A 22,222-nucleotide genomic window follows, 5' to 3' on the forward strand; every position below is an offset into this window, starting at 1 on the left:
ATTCAGCCTCCAGGGGACTCAAAGTGGAGTCGTTTCTGAAAGATGACACCTGGTTGTCTGGGCCTCCGTTTCTCATTGGGCCTGAAGAGGACTGGCCTGTAAGCCCAGATGACTCTGGAAGTATCTCCTCAGATGACCCTGAGGTCAAGATAAGTTTGATGGTGAATGCCGTGCAGGCCGAAGAGGAGATTGATTCAGTAACCCGCTTGATTAATCACTTCTCCTCTTGGATTCATCTGAAGAAGATCGTTGGTTGGCTCCTTAAGTTTAAGAGCCTGCTACTGTGTCTTAGTAGGAAGAGGAAGCAATTAAACGAGACTCTTGCCCAGTCTGGCTTGGATAAAGTCCAACAGGAAAGAGAGATGAAGAAAGAAATGCAGAGTATCAAGACTCATGCCGTCAGTGAATCTCTCTCAATTGAGGAACTCAGGGAAGCAGAGATGGAGATTATCCGCTTCTGTCAAAGGAAGAGGTTTCCAGATGAGTTCAACAGCTTACGAAGAGGAGACACTGTGAGAAGGACAAGCCACATCTACAAGCTCAATCCATTTCTTGAAGACAGTGTTCTGAGAGTTGGAGGACGACTTAGTAGATCATGTATGCCTGAAGAGTCTAAGCATCCTGCCATATTGGCAAAAGATCTTCATATTTCGGATCTCATTCTTCGGCACATACATCAAGAAGTGGGACATGGTGGTCGTAACCACATGTTATCTAACCTGCGCCAAAGATATTGGATCCCTGGTGCTAGCGCAGCTATAAGGAAAGTCCTGTCCAAGTGTGTTGCTTGTCGGCGACTGCATGCAGCTCCAGGGCGCCAGCAGATGGCAGACTTACCGCTGGACAGAGTTTCTCCAGATGAACCTCCATTCACTCGTGTAGGAGTTGATTATTTTGGACCCTTCGAAGTTAAGCGAGGAAGGAGTGTAGTGAAGAAGTATGGAGTTCTCTTCACATGTTTATCCATAAGAGCCATCCACATTGAAGTGGCATCATCATTGGATACAGACTCCTTTATCAATGCTCTTCGACGCTTCATAGCAAGACGTGGACAAGTCCTGGAATTACGCTCAGACAATGGAACCAACTTTGTTGGAGCTGAGCGTCAGTTGAAGGAGGCAATGGAACATTGGAATCTTGCTCAAATTAACAACACTCTCCTTCAGAAAGGCATCAAGTGGGTTTTCAATCCCCCTACTGGATCACATCATGGAGGAGTATGGGAGAGACTGATAAGGTCTGTGAGGAAGGTCCTGAACTCTTGCCTGAAGGTGCAAAACCTTGATGAAGGTCTTCACACAGTCCTTTGCGAAACAGAAGCTATCATCAACAGCCGTCCCATCACTAAAGCATCTACTGACCCAAACGATTTGGAAGCCCTTACTCCTAACCACCTTCTGCTGCTTAAAACCATGCCATCTTTGCCACCAGGACAGTTTCAGAAGGAGGATATATATGCTCGTCGCAGATGGAAACAAGTGCAGTATATTTCTAACTTATTCTGGAAAAGATGGGTCAAGGAATACCTACCTCTACTGCAGGAACGTCAGAAGTGGTCAAGTGTCGAGCGCAACTTCATTGTTGGCGATATTGTGCTCATAATTGATGACTCGGCACCTCGCAACTCATGGCTTACAGGAAGGATTGTGAAAGCTATCCCAGATAGAAGAGGACTTGTCCGTCAAGTACAGATAAAGACGAAGACCAGCTATCTGGACAGGCCTATCACCAAGGTTTGCCTTCTACAGGAAGCGGAAGAGCCATGAGGACATCAGATGTTCATATTCATTGAACCCCATAGACTGATGCAGATATACACCCATAGACTGATACATGGAGATGTGCACCCATAGACTGATACATGGAGATATACACTCATAAACTGACTTTGCCACTTTGGATTACAGTTTTTTGTTTTTTCTGACTTGACTGACCTAGCGATCATAAAGATCCCTCCTTAAGGCTATGTGCTAGTAACCTCTGGCCCTAGGATACGATTAAGAAAGAAGAAAAGGACATTTGCGAGAAAATTATAAAAAGAAATCGAAAAGAAAAACTTGTCAATAATTGTGCCTTATATTTAATGTTTTTCTTGTATGCTCCTACATAATTTACAATTGTGTAGTTATTACATGTGAATAATTAGGGGCCGGTAACGAAAGAAGCTATTGTTTGAATAATTTAATGTTTTTTCTTGTAGGCACCTACATATTTTACAATTGTGTAATTATTATATTTGAATAATTAGTATTCTAGTTTTGTTGTATTATTAGTTGTACCGTCACTTTAGGTGGTGGGCGTGCTCACGGGGGTGTGGCGCTAATGGGAGCGTCTTATGGAATTTCATTCACCTTTTCACGTTGACAGTTCACAGAGGTTGACAGTTCTCGGAGAGAGGGGGTGAGAGTTAGGAGAGCATATTTTCTTTTGACCGCAATAACGCAATACCGCAAAGTGCAAATCGTATTTTGTTTGTCTCATGATGAAGTGAAAGAATAAATGCCTTAAAAGTATTTCCTGGACGTGGAACGGAGTTATTTCATGTCGCGCGTCAATTGTTTGAACTCCTCTGCTCAGCCCCTCGGCACTACCTGTCTATGACAGTCTACTGCCGCAACATTATCTATAGCACATTTAACATATCGCCCAGCCCTAACTTCACCTACAAACATAATACTATTTTGACAGCACAATAATGATCAGATTATTTTTATGCATAGGTTTATAAAAAAATAAATAAGAAAAACATTTCTTTTCAAACCTTTATTTCAACTCGTGAGACACTGAGATTACCCACATTCACAGTGACGGTGAGTTTACAAAACACATCAGCAGATTCATACATATAGGCACAACAAATAAGAATAAACAATACACGACACAGTGGTTGGAGATCATTTTAAAATTCAGCAAGAGAAGGAAGAACCTCCATCTTTAGAGACAGTTGGAGCCAGGGCATAAAGGAAAAAGCAGTTTCTCCTAGTTCAAAGCAAACTTGAAGAACCAGCCCATCATTTGAACATGTAGAATAGGTTCCAAGATTCCAACAGTGTTGTGATGTAAGGGGGAAGTTTACCAATAAGGGATTTACAAATAAACAAATACCAATGATAGTAATGCCTTTCAACCAGAGAAGGCCATCCAACCTTTTCATAAAGGACACAGTGGTGGGTATCATAGCTGTCACCAATAATACATGAGGGCAGAATGATCCAGAATCCAGAGATTTAAGAGTTGAAGCCACAGCATGTCTATAAATCATATCACCATAATCCAAAATCATAAGAAAACAGCTTCAACAATGCTCTTTCTACTAATCACGGGAAATCTGAGTCTATTTCTGTACAGGAAGTACATTTTCTGTCACATCTTGGAAGCAAGAATATGCACATGGAACATGGAATCAAGCCACAAGGCAAAATATATATACTCGGTGACTCTCTCAATGTTAGAACTGCTTGAAGTATGTACTTCATCAGTCAACATTTCTGGCTCTGGACAACAGCGTAAATATAGTTTTACTAGCATTAAGGACTAATTTAAGATTGATAAAATCTTCCTGAAGAACATTACAAGAAAGCTGCAACTCCTGCAAGTTCTCAGTGGCCAACTGAACAGTGTCAGTGATCCAGTAAATAATAGTATTGTCCGCATAAGAATGGGCATGACAGTCATTCAAAGAAGGAACAATATCATACATTGTAAAAAGGACAGGACACAACATTGAACCTTGCGGCACACCTTTAGTTATAGACAATAATTAAAATTGAGCAGGACCCAATTTCACATACTGACACCTAGAAGTTAGATAATCCTCATTCTCATCAATGACATGCAACACTATCCATGCCAATATTAGATATCCTTTATAAGAGCAGGTGATGATCAACTCTATCAAAGGCTTTTGACAGATCTATAAAGAGAGCAGCACAGTGTTTGCTATTATCTAAAGCTGAAATTATATCATTAGTAATCAATGTGGTGGCTGAAATTGTGCTGCAATTGGCTCTGAATCCAGAATGATGTGGACTTAGTATTGAGTGATTTGATAGACAGAGTTAAAGCACGGGCCAGGTTGTCAACAAAGAAAATAAATGATGGAATAACAGACTGGCTGCTGGAAGTGCAGAGATGTATGCGTGAGTAGGACACCGTGACTCAACGAGAGACCTTCTGATAGCAGGTGGTCATAAGAAGATTTGAAAATGTAAAAGATACTGTTAGAAAATATTTATTGCAGCTTTAACCAGAATATGACCAATAATAGGCAGGTTACTAGCCCTAACCTTTCATTAGAACATGATCAATAGCCAGGTTACTAACACTAACCTTTAGCCAGAATATGACCAAAGCCTGGCTACTGTGGCCTAATGCTTTCCCACAAAGAGTACAAAGCGTCTTGCTCGTACATCTTAGTATCTTTATGAACGTTTTGGCTACATTGTTTGTAACTGGAACTGCTCTCTCAGGTGAGTTTTCATGTGCAACTTCAGATGTATATTTTGGCGGAATCTTTTCGCACAAACTGAGCAACTGAAGGGTTTCTCTCCCGTGTGAATTCTCATATGAAGCACAAAATGAAACATTCTATTAAACACTTTACCACAAATCTGACAAGTCCTGTGATCCTTGAGGTGAAGCTTCAAGTTCTCCGTGGGATCGAAATGTTTCCCGCACAAACCGCAGCCGTTAGAATGGACTCGGATGTGCACCATGAAAGGCATCTTACTGGGAAACATCCTCCCACACACCTTACAGCATAGAGGAGCCGGGGTGTGATTGGCTGGCCTCAGTGCAGCTGGGACGTGATTGGCTGGCTTCGGTTGGTGGGACGACGGCTCCATGGTTGTGTTGAACGTGTTGCTAGTGAACAAGCTTTGTCCGTCTGTGCGCTCAGTCATCATCAGTCCGAGACCGGAGCCGCTACTGAAAGGCCCTGCGTGAGTTCTCATGGGTGGCTGCTGCAGAGGTGCCTTGAGACCTGAGCCGCTACTGAAAGGCCCTGTGTGAGTTCTCATGGGTGGCTGCTGCAGAGGTGCCTTGAGACCTGAGCCGCTACTGAAAGGCCCTGTGTGAGTTCTCATGGGTGGCTGCAGAGGTGCCCTGAGGCGGAAGGTTTCACCACGAACTGTACAACTAACGGGTTTCTCCTCAGAATGAGATCTCATGTATATCTGCAGCTGTTCCGCCTCTATGACTCTATGCATCTTCTCTGATCTCAGTGTGTTTAAACCTGACTGAGGTTCCCAACCATCGTCGCTGTAGTCTGAAGAGAGCAGCTGGCCATCTCTAGTTGGTTCTAAATCACCAGCTGGATTTATGTTACTGTCTGGTTCTGATAGTCCACAGTCCTCTCCATCAGGTTGTGTGTTCATCTGTTCAGCTGAGGTGCTGGCTAGAGGCTCAGTCTGGGTTTGGTTAAACCATGAGGAGTGAGGTCTCTCTTCATCATGTTCACTCTTCACAGGGACATGAGTGGATGTCAACTTGATGATAGCAGCCTCCTCCAGACCTTGAAGCTGCTCTTCCTCCTGACTGGTCCAGAGTTCCTCCAGTTCCTCTTTGATCTGTAGGGGCTCTGGCTCCTCCAGGTCCAGACTGGGGCTCCTCTCCTGCTGCTCAGGGGGAACCTCATCTTCACAAACAGAGAGCTGTGGGGGGTCTGGAGGGAGGAGCAGAAAGAAGCAGCAATAAAACAAATGAACATAGACAAATGTAATTGATATTATATCTTATAATTATATGTTATACAGTCGTTATACATTATTATAATACAAGGAACTAGATCCAGAACTAGAACACTACTCATTATAACGAAGGCTGTCAAAGTTAACACGTTATTAACGCAAGATTATTTTAACGCCACCATTTTTTGGACACGGGATTAACGTTTAAAACAAATAAATAAAATATTTTGTTTCTGACTCAAAGTGTGTGTCTGCGTGTGAGAGAGAGAGAGAGAGAGAGAGAGAGAGAGGGAGGGTGAGAGATGAGGAAGGGGCAAGAGAGAAAGAGCTGGGAGAGTGTGTGTGTGTGTGAGAGAGAGAGAGAGAGAGGGGGGGGGGCGGGGTTGAGTCATCAGCCCTTGAATGTAACAAGTTCCTAACTTTTTCTTTCCCCTATTATTTCATGCACACTTTATTCATTGTTTTAAATTATTATTTTCTTTTAAGTTATTTTGTGCATCACTCTGTTTTGAATTTGATGCAAATTTGCAATGCATGAGGGTCATCCTTTTGTTAAATGGCTGCTTAAACAAAAAATGGGGATGAATAGTTCAAGTGTAAAGTTCAACACACTACTGTGTTAGTAATCATTACTATGTAATGTTAGAGTTTGTAAATTCGTATGCCCTGTATCTGTTATTTTTATTTTTGGGCTTTTTTATTTTTGTTTTGTTTTAAAATGCAGTTTGCACATCTTAGTTACTTGAAGATTCTGGACAGTATTTCTCATTGTGGCAATAAATAAACATGAATGTTTTGCATAAAGCAAGCATTTGTCGACTCTCATGTTGATAAGAGTATTACATCAGATGAAAAAATTTACAATTCCCGCACTCACTTTTTCTCTGCTTTTATTGTCGTCAACGTTTCGGCTATTCAGCCTTCATCAGGACAGTAGATAAGATAATAGATAAGAGTATTACAACATATCCGTTTAAGGTAGATATAGAACAGATAATTTTTTTTTGATTAATCACGATTAACTATGGACAATCATGCGATTAATCAGATTAAATATTTTAATAGATTGACAGCCTTAATTATAACATAAGAAACTAGATCTATCTACTCTGGACTAGATCACTGCGCTCATTATAACATAAGGAACTAGATCCATCTACTCTAGATCACTACTTTCATTATAACACAATAAACTAGATCCATCTACTCTAACCTAGATCACTTTCATTATAACAAAAGGAACTAGACCTATCTACTCTAGACTAGATCACTACTCTCATTAAACACAATAAACTAGACCCATCTACTCTAGACTAGATCACTCACTAGTCATAACAAGGAACTAGATCACCACTCTAGACTAGAACACTACTCTCTTACTTATAACAACAAACTAGATCTACCTACTTTAGAATAGATCACTACTCATTATAACACAAGAAACTAGATCCATCTACTCTAGACTAGAAGACGACTCATCTTATAACACAAGGAACTAGACCCATCTACTCTAGATCACTACTTTCATTATAACACAAATAACTAAATCTATCTACTCTAGACTAGATCACTACTCTCTTACTTATAACAACAAACTAGATCTACCTACTTTAGAATAGATCACTACTCATTATAACACAAGGAACTAGATATACCTACTCTAGACTAGACCACTACTCCTAACACAAGGAACTAGATCTATGTACTCCAGACTAGATCACTACTCTCATTATAGGCTAACACAATAAAATAGATCCATCTACTATAGACTAGATTACTACTCTCATTATAACACAAGGACCTAGATCTATCTACTCTAGACTAGGGCGCACTACTCATTATAACACAAGGAACTAGTATTGTCTTCTAGGGGTGTACCGGTACATGTATTTCGTACCGAACCGTTTCGATACGGGACCTTCGGTTGGGTTAGGTACGCACTGTGTACCGAACAAATACAATATTACTTTAACCACTAATGGAACGCACATGCAGAACTTTTTTTGTAATTCAAAACTCCCTTCCCAAAATACAACTTGCGCAAAGGGCCGGATGTTATAGACAGGGTACATTTTCAGAAAATCATAACCCTGAAGGCATTTCGTGTTTATTTTTGGTACACAACATTTCTAGGGGTATTAAGGTACACAAATGGTGAGGTATAGCTTAGCTTGTGGTGCCACCTTGTAGTGGTGAGGTGCAATAAGGAATGAGAATGATGTGCAATTTCCTTACCAATAATATAAATATAAAGTGTAAAGTGTGTCTAAAGTGGTAAAGTGGGTGCTACAGTGTGTTGTTTATTTAAGTGAGTGTATGTGCGCTGTGGGTGTGTTGATGGTTTGCTTATTGTTCATTGTTCATTCATTGAGCATCCTGATGGCCTGGGGATAGAAGCTCCTTCTGAGTCTCTCTGTGCTTGCCATGAGACTCCGGTATCGCTTGCCTGACCGCAGCAGTTCAAAGAGGCAGTTTTTTGAGTGGCTGGAGTCTCTCTTAGCCTTGCCCATGCACCGCTTGTTGTAAATGTCTTGGAGAGTGGGAAGCCCACCTTCAATTGTGCGTTCGGCTGAACGGGCCACTCTCTGTAGTCTGCTGCGGTCTTGTGCAGTGCTATTCCCAAACCAGGAGGTGATATTGCCAGTCAGGATGCTCTCTATTGTGCATGAGTAGAAGTTCTTGAGGATCTTCTGACTCACGTTGAACTTCCTTAAGCGCCTAAGGAAGTAGAGGCGTTGTCGTGCCTTCTTGATAACACTGTCAATGTGTGTGGTCCATATCAAGTCCTCGGATATGTGGACTCCGAGGTACTTAAAACTGTTCACTCTCTCAACCGGTGCCCCGTCGATGCTGAGGGGGCTGTAGTCCCTGACCCCGACCTCCTAAAGTCCACAATCATCTCCTTTATTTTGCTGACGTTCAGGGAGAGGCTGTTCTCTTGACACCATCCCGCTAGAACCTTAACCTCTTCCAGGTAGGCCCTCTCGTCGTTTGCAGAGATCAGGCCCACCACTACTGTGTCGTCAGCAAATTTGATGATTGTGTTGTTGTTCCGCTGTGCCACACAGTCATGTGTGTACAGGGAGTGGAGGAGGGGACTCAGGACACAGCCCTGGGGGGCCCCTATGTTGAGAGTGATGGATGAGGAGGTGCAGTTGCCTGCTCTCACCACCTGGGGTCTGCCCGTCAGGAAGTCCAAGACCCACTGGCAGAGGTCATAGTTCAAGCCCAGGTCCCTGAGCTTGGCTATGAGTTTGGAGGGGACTATGGTATTGAATGCTGAGCTGTAGTCGATGAATAGCATTCTCACATAGTTCCCCTGCCTCTTGTCCAGGTGTGATGCTGCTGTGTGCAGCACATGGGCTATGGCGTCCTCCGTGGACCTGTTGGGGCGGTATGCAAATTGCAGGGGGTCCAGGTTGATGGGGAGGGAGGAACAGATGTAGCCCTTCACTAGCTTCTCAAAGCACTTCATGGCTATGGAGGTGAGAGCTACAGGGCGGTAGTCGTTGACGCAAGCAGGCTTGGATTTTTTGGGTACAGGGATAATGGTGGACTTCTTCAGACAGGTGGGGATGACAGCCTGTTCTAAGGACAGGTTAAATATGTCAGTAATACCGGGGCCAGTTGGTCCGCACAGACTTTTAGGACGCGGCCGAGGATACCGTCCGGTCCTGCTGCCTTCCTGATATTCACTTTCTTAAACGTCCTCCTCACCTCATGTTCTGTTATCCTGAACACTGAGTATCCATCAGCAGTGCCCCCCCCCCTCCATTGCAGTGGTTTGTAGGCTGGTGCTGTTATTCCCAGCCTCAAACCTCGCATAGAAGGTATTGAGATCATTTGCCAGTTGGATGTCACTGTTCAGTTTGAGGGAGGTGCCTTTGTAATCTGTCATCGTTCTGAGGCCCTGCCACATAGCTCTAGAGTCAGCCTGTTCATATTGAAGTTCAATTTTATCCCTGTAGCGCCTTTTTGCTTCTATTACTGTCCTCCTAACATTGTATCTCGCCACCTTGTGGTCATTCATGTTGCCTGTCACAAGCCTGGCATTGTATGCTGAGGTGCGCGCTTTCAGAGCCTCACGGACGGATTTGTCTACCCAGGGCTTTTGGTTTGGGTAAACTCTAATTGTGGTACAGGGGATTGTTTCTTCTACCAAAGTACAAACAAAGTCCAGCACTGTTTCCGTGTAGTCATTCATATTATCTGTGTTATCGCGGAACACCCCCAGTCTGTACATTCTAGTGCCGCTTGGAGCGTCTCCTCCGACGCCACCGTCCAGCGCTTCACCTCTCGCGATACTACAGGAATGCGCTTGAGACTTTGTTTATACTGCGGTACAAGAAAGATGGTGTCGTGATCTGACTTGCCGAAAGGACTGGCAGCATGTGATTTGTACCCGCTCTTAAATTGTGAGTAGCAATGGTCTAAAATATTCCCGCCTCTCGTAGAACAAGTCACATGCTGGTAGAAGTTTGGCAGCACTTTTCTCAGATTGTGCCTGTTTTGATGAATTGGTCATGGTATCTGTCAAAGACGACATCTACCCTCTGGTATTTTGCTCCCATCTTCAACACAGTGTCAGTGAACTTGTTGGCATAGTCACCAAATGTTGTAGTGTCAGGTGGCTTTCCGAGTGCCATTACCAGAGCTTGGCCATCAATGACCAGGCAGCTGGGTCCCTGAAGGGTAAGATCTGCAGGGGTTTTAAAGGGGAACTATTTTACTATTTCTTTCACTATTTGGGCACTTTTACACAATTCCTGTGAGTTTATGGAACACCTCTGTAATTTTTTATTTTTTTTAATTCATTGTTTTGTATTTCTAATCAAGTCCTCAAAAACAGCATTTTTCTACCTCAAGATCCTAAGCCGTTTTGAGGCTGGGCTCCAACCACAATGGTAAGTTACTGACTCGCCTGAACATTATCATGCAGCGGTGTCTTTCTGACATCACAAATCATCACATTTTCAGATGACTCAGTTCAGTGAGGGTGAATATTGTGAGAGGAGAATTGGAAGAATGCGCCAATATGACAATTAGAGACATAGATCATATTAATATAAGTCCACATAGCTAGGAAACAATGCTAAACACTGAAAAAGGCCATTTATAAGATAGTTCCCCTTTAACTTGTTTCCTCAGTATATTTGCTAACACAGACTTGTTGGTGGAATGTAGACTCCCGTTAGTTGTGGCCAGAGATGGCGGGATGGGCATGAACTCATGCTGGAGGATATTGTCAAGGTCTACCTTACGACCTGCTCTGTAAGCTGTGATGAGCCTTTGTAGAATCTGCCTGTCCACTTTGATGGTGTTTTGCTTGTTCTTGGAAAGTTGCACAACTTCATACAAAGAGGCAAATGTCTTGGCTTTGTTCTTTCAAATGGGTGATTTCAGGTTCAGGTGCTGGTCACTATCTGGAAGTTCACACAAACGTTTGTCCACAAACATGTTCAGTTGTGCCTGTCCAAGGTGTTCTGCGCCAAGTATGGATTCTTGAATCTCCGGTGTGACTACGTCCTTGTTGATGTATGTAAGAAAACTTACAAAAGCACATTTAATTCAGGTTTGTACCTTGTGTAGTCATCCTTAACTCATTAAGACCCACCATTTATTTTTAGAAAATTCGCCTAAAACAGCATGCTTACATTAAAAGGCTTATATATGAAGAAAGCATATATATACCTGAAGAAAGCTAAGACTTGGGGGATTCTAACGTTGGTGTCCAACACTGTACAGGTATTACCAAATTGCTGTAGTATTCCTGCAAACACTGAAGAAATGTCTTTTTTTATCCTCGCCTATACAAAGATTACAGTTAGATAGTCAAAAACACCCTGTTACTCATGGTTGCACCCCAGCTATATTCCTACTTTCTTCCTCCATAGGTGCAGATGTTCTGTGCAAAGTTTCATGTCAGTAGAATAAAAACTGTGGGTTTAGCACCTGTTTTTGTGGAGAGGGCCTGGTGCTGGCGGCCATGTTGGATTTCTCAATTTTGAGGCCTTATTTTACATTTTTGAGCTTGGTATACAGCAGATTTGGATTCAGCACTCCTTAATACCCCTAGAAATGTTGTGTACCGAAAATAAACACGAAATGCCTTCAGCACTTTATACAAGCACATTTTCTGAAATTCTGCCTAGTCTATTATTTGTTCAGCCCACGCACACCACTGAGAGATTACCTGTAATTTAGCATAGCCTCATAGTATGGCAAATGCAAAGCCAGAGCTAGAAGACCTACCCCCAACACACACACACACACACACACACACACACACACACACACACACACACACACACACACACACACACACACACACACACACACACACACACACACACACACACACACACACACACACACACACACACACACACACACACACACACACACACACACACACACACACAAGAAGGGGCTGTCTCTCAGAGATCAAATTAATGAAAGTTTATGGCATATAGAAAGGCCATTCATACACAGCAATGCGCCTCCAAACAAGGTGTGATAAAAATGAAATTATATATTTTCCTTGTCATGAAATGGGAAATTGTAATCAAACCATTAGGGACCTGCATGAAGCTTTTACCCTGAGGGATGATTTACAATAAAGTGCTAAGTAGGCCGATGGTCGTGGTTGTTGTTGCCAATTTGTTACTACTGGCACATTCTTCAGCTCAATGAAAGTGACGGCGCGTGTCTCCTTTCTACATTTACATTTACATTACTTTCTGTCATGCAGTGCATTGTGAAAAAAATATTTTTTTCACAATCTAATATAATATTTTTTTTAAGTATCGAATATTTGTTAACAGCCCTACTTAACAGTAACTGCATACTACATCACACTTGAACATGGAAAGCCAAACTTTCCTGTACTGTATTTGTAAATCTGGTAAGTCATAAATTTGTATAGATGTAGCAGTACTGTCCATCTGTATGTCATGTATGTCATATATGTTATGATGAATTGAAAATGGGGGACCCTGATGTAAACAAGACGAAAGTCTCTCTGGTCTGCATCCCCTTAACAATTGAGTGTATTGAGCTATACTGTATTATACCCATTCTGCAATCTGTTAATACAATTTTCAATCAATCAATCCCCCACAGTACCGAAAACGTACCATACCGAACTGTACTTCGAAGTACGTACCGAACCGTGGTTTTTGCCTACCGTTTAGGGTTGTCACGATACCAACATTTTTGTTTCGATACTATACCAATATGAATTTCGATACTTTTCTATACTTTTCCTCAAAATCAGGGAAACACTCTCAGATGTCATTATTGTTCTTTATTTTAAAACACAACAATGAACAATAACAAGAATAAATAAATTAAATTAAAAGCAATGGCATTCAAAATGCTGGAGAACTTTTTTTGCACTCAAAACAGTACAAGGTTTTTGAACCCAGCTTTCTCAACTGTATATATATATTGGAACTTGGTCCATACAGATGAACTCTGCGACTGCCCTGTTGATCCTTTTATCATCTTTGGACAAATTTGTGTACTTAATATGCTGCTAAAAAAAAGCGGAGGTTAGGTTGCTTCTGAGTGGGGGGAGTCACTCTGTGAGTCAAATGCAGCAGACTTCTGTAGTTAAAAAGAATTCAAGGGGTAGAAAAAGTATGGTTGTATTATTATACATTTGTCATAGCAGAGGGCCTAATTAGTTTGAGATACCATAACCTAGAAAACATTTTGATGAGTGAGACTGATTATAGCCTATCATAATCTAGAACTAGGTTATGTCATATTGTAGGCTGTTTAACAAAAATAAAATAGATTTCCGTTGTCTTTATACAGTATGTATGAACCATTAATGGGCAATTGTCAAATGTCTCTGTATAAATCACGTTTGTGACTAAGCCATAGAAATGAGATGCACGTGTGCATCAATTAATTTCTGTTGTGGGTAGGCAACAGGGGATGTGTGTTTACTAGCTTTCAGCACGGCAGTTTAGGCTATGTATTAGGGCTGCACGATTAATCGATTTTAAATCGAAATCACGATTTGGAATGATGCAATTATAATTTTTTTTTTTTTTTTTACATTTAACCAGGAAGTCCCATTGAGATACAAGATCGGTTTGGGAGAGGGAGGTATGGGGTTTTAGATTGTGTGTCGTGAAGTTTAGACTTCAGAGAGGGAGGGTAAAGTACAGAAAAAAAGGTACCGTTGGGTACCGGTATCGATTCCCAGGTAAAAAGAAACATTTTCAGGCTTGGTGTCCTGAAAAGACCCACCGCGTAGGCCAGATGCAAGCCGCATTTTACAATAAACCTCTGTGGGGCTGCTTAACACATTGGTCGCCAAAATAGTTTTCCAGCGTTATTGCCCGCCATGCGTTGACCGCCAACATCGCTGTACAGCGTTTTTGAGATCAATATTTCATTTTTTCGCCATGGCATTCATAATTCATCCACCCAACCCCCGGTGCCCTAGCGGGACCCTAGATGGGACTGCAACGGCTCAATACCGCCACCTGGTGGATGGTCGAGCAAGTTACACACTCAAAAACCGGAAGTGTCATCGGTGCGTCAAGGAAATTCCTCCGGCAGTCACATCTCGCTACGGGACTCCTGACAGACACTATAGTACAGGGGTCTCAAACTCGCGGCCCGCGGGCCAATTGCGGCTCGCTGGATGATATTTTGCGGCCCCCTACTTGACATCAAAGTTTAGTGTTAGTGCGGCCCGTGCGCAACTGTTTGCCGCATCGTTGTGCGAGTTGGATGTTTTATTTATTTTATCACTTGTAGGCTACCATAGCGCAGGCTCATGGCAGCAACGTTACGTTAGTGACTTGGTTGCAACGTGATTCCGTGTGGAAGGAAAATATATCCAGTGCGTATGGCAGGCATCCTCAAAATTCTCTGCTCATCTCCTCTGCAAGCACTGCTCCACTGTCTGTGTCTGTCTACTCTGGTCCAATCACATTCAGCGTCCCGTCAGTGTTTCTCCCCCCCCACCCACAGTCTGCGAATCAGAGCAGAGTAGGGCGGGTCTTCACGGAATGCGTGTTGTCTTTCAGCGGGTCCCAGTCAGAGCGAGTTGACAGCGCATCGACAGGTAGTCTAATCTGCAGGTACTGTAGCTAGTAACCTCGTTCCCAGTTGTATCCCCGTGAGATAAATGTAGCTAGTAGCCTAGTTTCGCCAGCAGGCAGTTAGTAGAAAAATGTGGCATGTTCAAAGAAAGTAAAAGAAAAGTAGAAAATCGCTGCAATTCAAAGCTGCATGGACTGAAAAATATGTGTGCATCCTCACAGCACCAAGAAACTGTAGCTCTTGTGAAGAGTGGCAATTTGAAACGCCACTATGAAACAAAACAGTTATTTTGATGCAGCCTTTCCTCAGAATTCAGTGCTAAGAACCACAAAAATAAATGGAATGAAATCATATCAAGCTGCAAGCAGAATTATTGTTAAAGCTATGTCACAACGAGAAAAAGCAACAAAGTCCTCACTCAGTGGCATGGGTGTTGGCTAAACACAAGAAGCCATTCTCTGATGCATAAATAATAAAATAATGTATGACTGAAGTGATAGATACCATGTTTGAAGGCAAACAAAAGCAAATCCTCCTCAGATAGCACAGCAACCAGAATAACTGAAATGCTGGCTGATGATTTGATTAAACAGCTTTGTGATAGAATACAAAAAAAATGCAGTGCATTTCCATAGCTGTGGATGAGTCCACTGACACCACTGAGAATGCTCAGTTGCTGGTGTTTGTGAGGTTTTAGTGAGTTTGTGAGAAGATTGGATCAGTTGTACTTTTTTTTTGAATACTTTAAACCCTTTTTTTGTGGAATATTTGATGCAGCCCAGCCTCACCCAGACTCTACCTCCAGCGGCCCCCAGGTAAATTGAGTTTGAGACCCCTGCTATAGTACATATGGATCGCTGCCATAACGCAATAATCAATATGATTTCGGCGTTTATTGCGCCATACAAACCGGAAATGGATCTAGGTGATCGGCGTCGAATAATTGGGATCTTTCTCCGCCAGTCTCATCGGCGCACGGTAAGGGGGCAGTAACGTTATTTTCAACCCGATTGTGCATTTCCTTGTTTGCAAACAGTCTGATCAATATATCCACCATACTACATAAAGCCCTTACTGATGATCAAGGAATTATAAACAACCCCCCCTGTCCAATTATCTAGCAGTCTCAGTCAATGAGTCAACTAGATGTCCCCCTTGGAAGGGTGTGGGCAAAATTACTTCTAATCAAACCAGTGAAACAATTCGGACTATGTAAGAATGTTCGTTTATTTGGACTTCAATGTCCAGCATCCATTTACTACTCGTTGTAATAATCACCAGTCAGTCAGATTATTTACCTATACAAAGGAAAGGAAATAAACGGCATTAATTAGTAACTAGATATATGAATCAAAGATAAATGCGGATATTAACGGCGCATACAATGCTACGTACCGTTGGCCAGTCAAGAGTTCGCCCACAGGGCTTTTCACCTTACAGCCTAGGGCTAAATAGCGTCACTTAAATAGCGCGACGCGCCGGCGCAGAGACAGCTTACCTACCCAGAATCGCAATATGTGCTCCAAAGTAACTAACGCATGCAATAAAGGTATACAATAAATGTTACTTATGCTAATAATGAATGATAATAATGATAAACATATTGGGAAAAACGTCGGATAATTCTCCACCTCCTACTTCGTTTTCTGAACGTCAGGCTCATAAAACTATCCAAACTATACAAAGTGATCCCGGTCTATATTATTATTATTTCTTTACAGGGGCACCAAGAATTAAACTATGCCGCATTTACGGTGGTAGCACAAGCGGCTCCCGCGAAAAATACTCAGGTTACGTCTGTAACGGATGATTCTTGACGTTCCCATTAAGGCTGAGCCCGAACGTTCGAACGTTCGTTCGTTACGCTGACATTCGGACATTAATTAATGGGTTCGAACATTCGGTGAAAAAAAAATAAAGGAGGCGGACGGGGTTGAAGCGATGTGAAGAGGCAGTGCTCGGCTCAACCAGTATGGTCTGCCGGGCTGCTGGCGGCCTGTAGCTGGATACTATTGTCTCAACCAGAGGTCTCAACCAATGCAATAGAACAATTTTGATTGACAGGCGATTCTGCCAATTACGTCACACCGCTTGCACCCGCCTCTGCTGTTACCACCAATCGGCAAGCGTTTATTAGTTTTTTTACTTCCGGCAATGCCAAGTTTTCAAGTTTCAAGTTTCTTTAATAGTTGTCATACAGAAGTACAGAATACTTTTATACAAAATGCTTCTTACTGTTACGCTCCAGAGACTGTGCTAGACAAGATAAGTATGAAATAAAATAGGAAATGGGATGAGGTACAATTTACAGTAAGGTGTACGAGTTGTAGTGCAAATCCTTTACCAATAAATATAAAGTGTAAAGTGTGTTTAGGTGATCTAATGCTGAGGGGGCTGTAGTCCTTGACCCCCCCTTGACATCTAGTATATACTGATGATCCTCCTTTACCAGCATGACCAACCTCTCCATATACTGATGATCCTCCTCTACCAGCATGACCAACCTATACTGATGATCCTCATCTACCATGTCAGCATGACCAACATCTCCAGATACCTTGATGAACCTCCTCTACCATGTCAGTATGACCAACCTCTACACATACTGGGGATCCTCCTCTACCAGCATGACCAACCTATACTGATGATCCTCATCTACCATGTCAGCATGACCAACATCTCCAGATACCTTGATGAACCTCCTCTACCAGCATGACAAACCTCTATATACTGATGATCCTCATCTACCATCTACTTGGGGCGGATGCGGACCGGAGGGGGACTTTCGTCTTGTTTGCATCGGGGTCCCCCATTTTCAATTCATGATACAGCACAGCTTGAATACATGCACACCCTGATAAATAGTTTTATTTGGTTCTAACTGGATTTCATCTCTTGTTTTTTATCTCTTGTTTTTCATCTCCTGTTTTACATTTCTTTTTATTCTATGATACATGTTTTTCTCTATTCTATGATTCATTTTCTTTGTGATATATGCTTTCTTATGTTCTATCAGTGTATGTTATCTTGTGTATATATGTATGTTGTTAGACCCCAGGAAGACTAGCTGCCGCTAAGGCATCAGCTAATGGGGATCCGTTTAAATAAACAAATAAACAAATCCTCATCTACCATGTTAGAATGACCAACCTCTATATACTGATGATCCTCATCTACCATGTCAGCATGACCAACCTCTCCAGATACCTGGACCACGGCACTGGCTGCCCGACCACGATACTGGCACTGCAAGCGAATACATGTGTCCGAACTGGCTGAGTCTCTGGGCTCAGAGTACTGCAGAACTCTGCTGGGATACTATGACTTTTCTGGGGATGACTGTACCAGCGCTTTAAAAGGAAAGAGACAGGTGCATCTGTTGAATAAGCTGCAGAAGAACCCTAGATTCCAGAAGGTTTTTAGTCAGCTTGGCGCATGTCGCTGGTAACAGATGAGCTCCAACAGGAGATGGAGTCCTTCACATGCATTATGGATGGCCATGGTCGGATGAAGTTAGTTGATGCTGTGTGAGCCAAGATGCTGCAGAAAATGATAGGTGCAAAGTCCTGGATGCAAACTCCAAAGTAGACCTTGAACGCCTGCCTCCTCCCAAGGTCTGTCTCATCCCACATGTACAGCGAGCCAACTTCAGAGTCGCCTGCTACAAAAGAGCAGAACAGCCAATATTCAAGAGGCCCAAAGCCTATGATCAAAGTATGGACTGGGAAAAACAATGAATGTAGGGGTTTTAGAGCCTGTCTGGACGGTTGGACCCATCCTCTGTCCTTCTCTTGTTGAGGTACTGGTCCAGAAAGTAGAGTAAGAAGAGCAAGAAGCTCTTGATAAGGAGGCAGATTATGCAAAAAATAACATGGATGAGGAGGATGGAGAGTACTAGTGTGATGAAGCGGAGGAAGAGATGGAGATCGAAGAGATAGATTTTGACAATTGTTTTAGTGATGATGATGATGATTAGTAGTTTAGGGCACAAAATATAAAATGGAAAAAATACTTTAATTTTGTGTCAACAAAGAAGATATCCAGCACAGAGGACGTATTTACCGTATTACATACATGTAGACTTACGTAAGAAATGGCAGTGAAAGCAGCACTCTTGTATATAAGCATGCCAGAGATATATGACCACTTCAGACATTGTGTCTTTATTGGTAAAAAATACTTTATTCTTGGTAAAGGTTACACTCATTTGCATACTAGGTCGCCACAAACAGGTGATCATTCTGGGAATAGTTTTATTGTGATTTTTGACCCTCAAAATATGGGTCTAGACAACCTACTTGTTCAGTTATTTGCAATATTGGCTGAAATAGCGACATTCATTTTTTGATGATGCCATCATTAATTTGCATATTATACATACATTGCATATACATTTTTAACATAGCCTATCATTTTCTACAAATGTTTTCCTATCTAGAAACACTGGTTAACAATATATTTCCAGGGGGTGCATGATAGTATCCGGTATCCGCTTTCCTACTCAACTAATTAGTAAAATGTGATTATTTTGTATTGACGGCACAGATTTGCATGGGAAAAATTACATAGAAACATGTGATCACTGTGTGTGTGTTATTGTGATCTTTGACCCTCAAAACATGGGTCTAGACACCTCATTTGTTCAGTTATCTGCAATATTGGCTGAGATATGAAGCTGATTTCTTTGCGATTTTTTGATAATCACGTCCTTAATTTGCTATCTACTAGACTAGATTGCCCTCTGTCCATAATGTCGTTTTTTCCCCACTTTTCACAGATGAATGCATGTCTCTTAAAGCCCTGACACGCTAACGATAGCTTGTTAACAGCTGCAAGAGGAGTCAAACATCAATGTCCTTGTCTTCCTAGATATAAGTTAAATATAAACATGAGGTCCCAGGAGTTTATGGATCAAGACAAGACTAGATTATAGAAGTTAGATAAACGTGAGGTGCCAGTAGTCTATGGACCAAGACAAGACTAGACATAGAAGTTAGATAAACGTGAGGTGCCAGTAGTTTAAGGACCAAGACGAGACTAAATAGAAGTTAGATAAACATGAGGTGCCATTAGTTTATGGACCAAGACAAGACTAGTCTCCACCAACCTGCTCTCAGTAACTTGATGTCCAACATGTCTTTCTGGCGGTGGATCTCCTCTTCATACTGTGTTATGGTTCTTTCAAACACTCCAAAGATCTCGTCAGCAGCAGCAGTCAGTCTCTGGTTGACCAGGGCTTTCAGCAGGTGTAATCTCGCCATATTAAGAGGGTAAATGTGGGGGGACAGCCAGAAGCTAGCTTCGGAAATGGCGCATAAAGATTCGCGCATGATAATGACGTTCACTCGGCCGACCGACCGGCCGGTCGAGTCATAGATATATATAGATAGATAGCTTGCCCGCGAACACCGGCCAATGGAGAGCGACGGCACTGAACCGCCGCCATCTTGCCAGGGGCAGCCTTGAGCGAGAGTGAGTGAGCTGCACAGACAAAAATACTCATAACTCGCTGAAATATTGACGGATTTACAAACGGTTTGGTTTATTACAAGCATTATTAACGTGGCTATGATTCAAGCGGTTTGTAAAAAAAAACATCTTTAAAAAAAATCTTTTTTATAGGTATGCAGTGTCATAACTACATCGTTGATGTTTATAGCAAACCAACCCGTTTGTAAATCCGTCAATATTTCAGCGAGTTATGATTATTTTTGTCTGTGCAGCTCACTCACTCTCACTCAAGGCTGCCCCTGGCAAGATGGCGGCGGTTCAGTGACGCTGGTGACTCCGCCTTAAGCTATCTAGTGTTCTATAGATATCTATGGGTCGAGTGACCCAAGCGGTTCGCGTGATTACCAAACGTAGCCGCATTTCTGGCAGACGTTTCTGGTCATGTGACATGTGCGCCCAATAGCGTGACGAGCTGTGTCTTTGCCCATTTCCACGTCAAACAGCCTGCAAACTGATTGATTGAAAACTTTATTAACAGATTGCAGAATGGGTACAGTACAGTACAGCTCAATACATAGGGGAGGTTGGGTAGGAGGAGTGGGTGGGGGACTGAACAAGCAAAACTGTACAACTGAACAAGCAAAACTGTACATTGGAATATTGACAAGACCATACTTGGTCATTTACTGTACATTGGGGGGGGGTTGTGTTAGGACATTTACAGGGGCCAGTTTAGAATTGCAGTCTCCCGTAGGTGTTTTTGTAGAGTGTTTTTGAAAGTGGGTAGTGATTCACATTCCTTTACAGCTTTGGGTAGGGCGTTCCACATTGATGTGGCATAATTGCGAAACGTGTTTAGTCCCTTGTTTGAGCGAATCTGGGTTTAACATGATTTGTGGAGCTCCCTCTGGTGTTATGATCGTGGTATTCACTGACCTTTGGGAAGTATTTTGACATGTACATGGGTACATTTACATTTACATTTAGTCATTTAGCTGACGCTTTTATCCAAAGCGACTTACATGTTCTGTACGACAAGCCATCAGGAAGGGCACAACTCTATCAGCTGAGCAACAATGTTCATCAAAGTGTTGAGTGCTACAGTGTAGGTTAGTTTATTAGGACAAGTGCATGACAGTACGGTTAGTTAGGGTTAGTTTTTTTTCTTTTTTTTTTTTCTTTCAGATAATGGTTGAAGAAGTGCGTCTTTAGTCGACGGCGAAAGATTGGACGTGTTTCGGCTGTCCTAACTGGGGTGGGTAGTTCATTCCACCATTGTGGGGCAAGGACTGAGAATAGGCGACTTCTCTTTGATGACCCTCCCGGAGCTTGGATAGGAGTAGGTCTGAGGCGGCCAGAAGATGCAGAGCGTAGGGGTCTTGAGGGTGTGTAGTTAGAGACCATTGACCGGAGGTAGACAGGAGCGGTTCCCTTTGCTGCACGGTATGCCAGGTCGAGGGCCTTGAAGCGGATTCGTGCAGCAATGGGGAGCCAGTGCAGGTCCCTAAGAAGTGGGGTGACATGGGCCGACTTCGGTAGGTTTGAGATCAGGCGGGCCGCTGCGTTCTGAATGAGTTGAAGAGGCTTAGTCGCAGTGGCCAGGAGGCCAGCGAGCAGTGCGTTGCAGTAGTCGAGGCGGGAGATGACTGTTGATTGGACGAGGAGTTGGGTGGCTTCTTTTGTCAGGAAGGGGCGGATCCTTCTGACGTTGCTCAGGAGGAATCGGCAGGTTCTGGTTGTCGCTGCGATGTGAGCAGAGAAGTTCAACTGGTCGTCGAGGACCTTGGTCGTGTAGTGTATCTTGTAGACCAGGCCCATTGCAAGTTGCTGTACTCTGTCGTCTACTCTAAGCCATCCTAGGTTGTCAAAGTGGGCAGGGGTGAGGTGTGTTCTAGGAGTAAGGTCAAGCAGTAGTCTACCTGGCGTTCTATCGCCATGCTCTAAGACAAACTCTAACCTTAACCAACTTCGAAAGAGTGCCTAAGCTTAACCGTCGAAAGAACTTGCCGTCACGATCT

General features: G+C 42.7%; 1 protein-coding gene across 1 annotated transcript; it reads right to left on the minus strand.

The window, feature by feature from the left end:
* Positions 1-2,814: 2,814 nt before the first annotated feature.
* Positions 2,815-20,014, minus strand: LOC311228285 (uncharacterized protein; the record flags this gene model as incomplete). Its single annotated transcript, XM_084314193.1, has 2 exons — positions 2,815-5,662; positions 19,861-20,014. 2 exons carry the CDS (start codon positions 20,012-20,014, stop codon positions 4,437-4,439), a joined length of 1,380 nt encoding a protein of 459 aa, XP_084170319.1. The 3' UTR covers positions 2,815-4,436.
* Between the last annotated feature and the right edge of the window lie 2,208 nt (positions 20,015-22,222).

This window comes from Notolepis coatsorum (assembly GCF_963971535.1).
Source record: "Notolepis coatsorum genome assembly, chromosome: 5".
NCBI lineage: Eukaryota > Metazoa > Chordata > Actinopteri > Aulopiformes > Paralepididae > Notolepis > Notolepis coatsorum.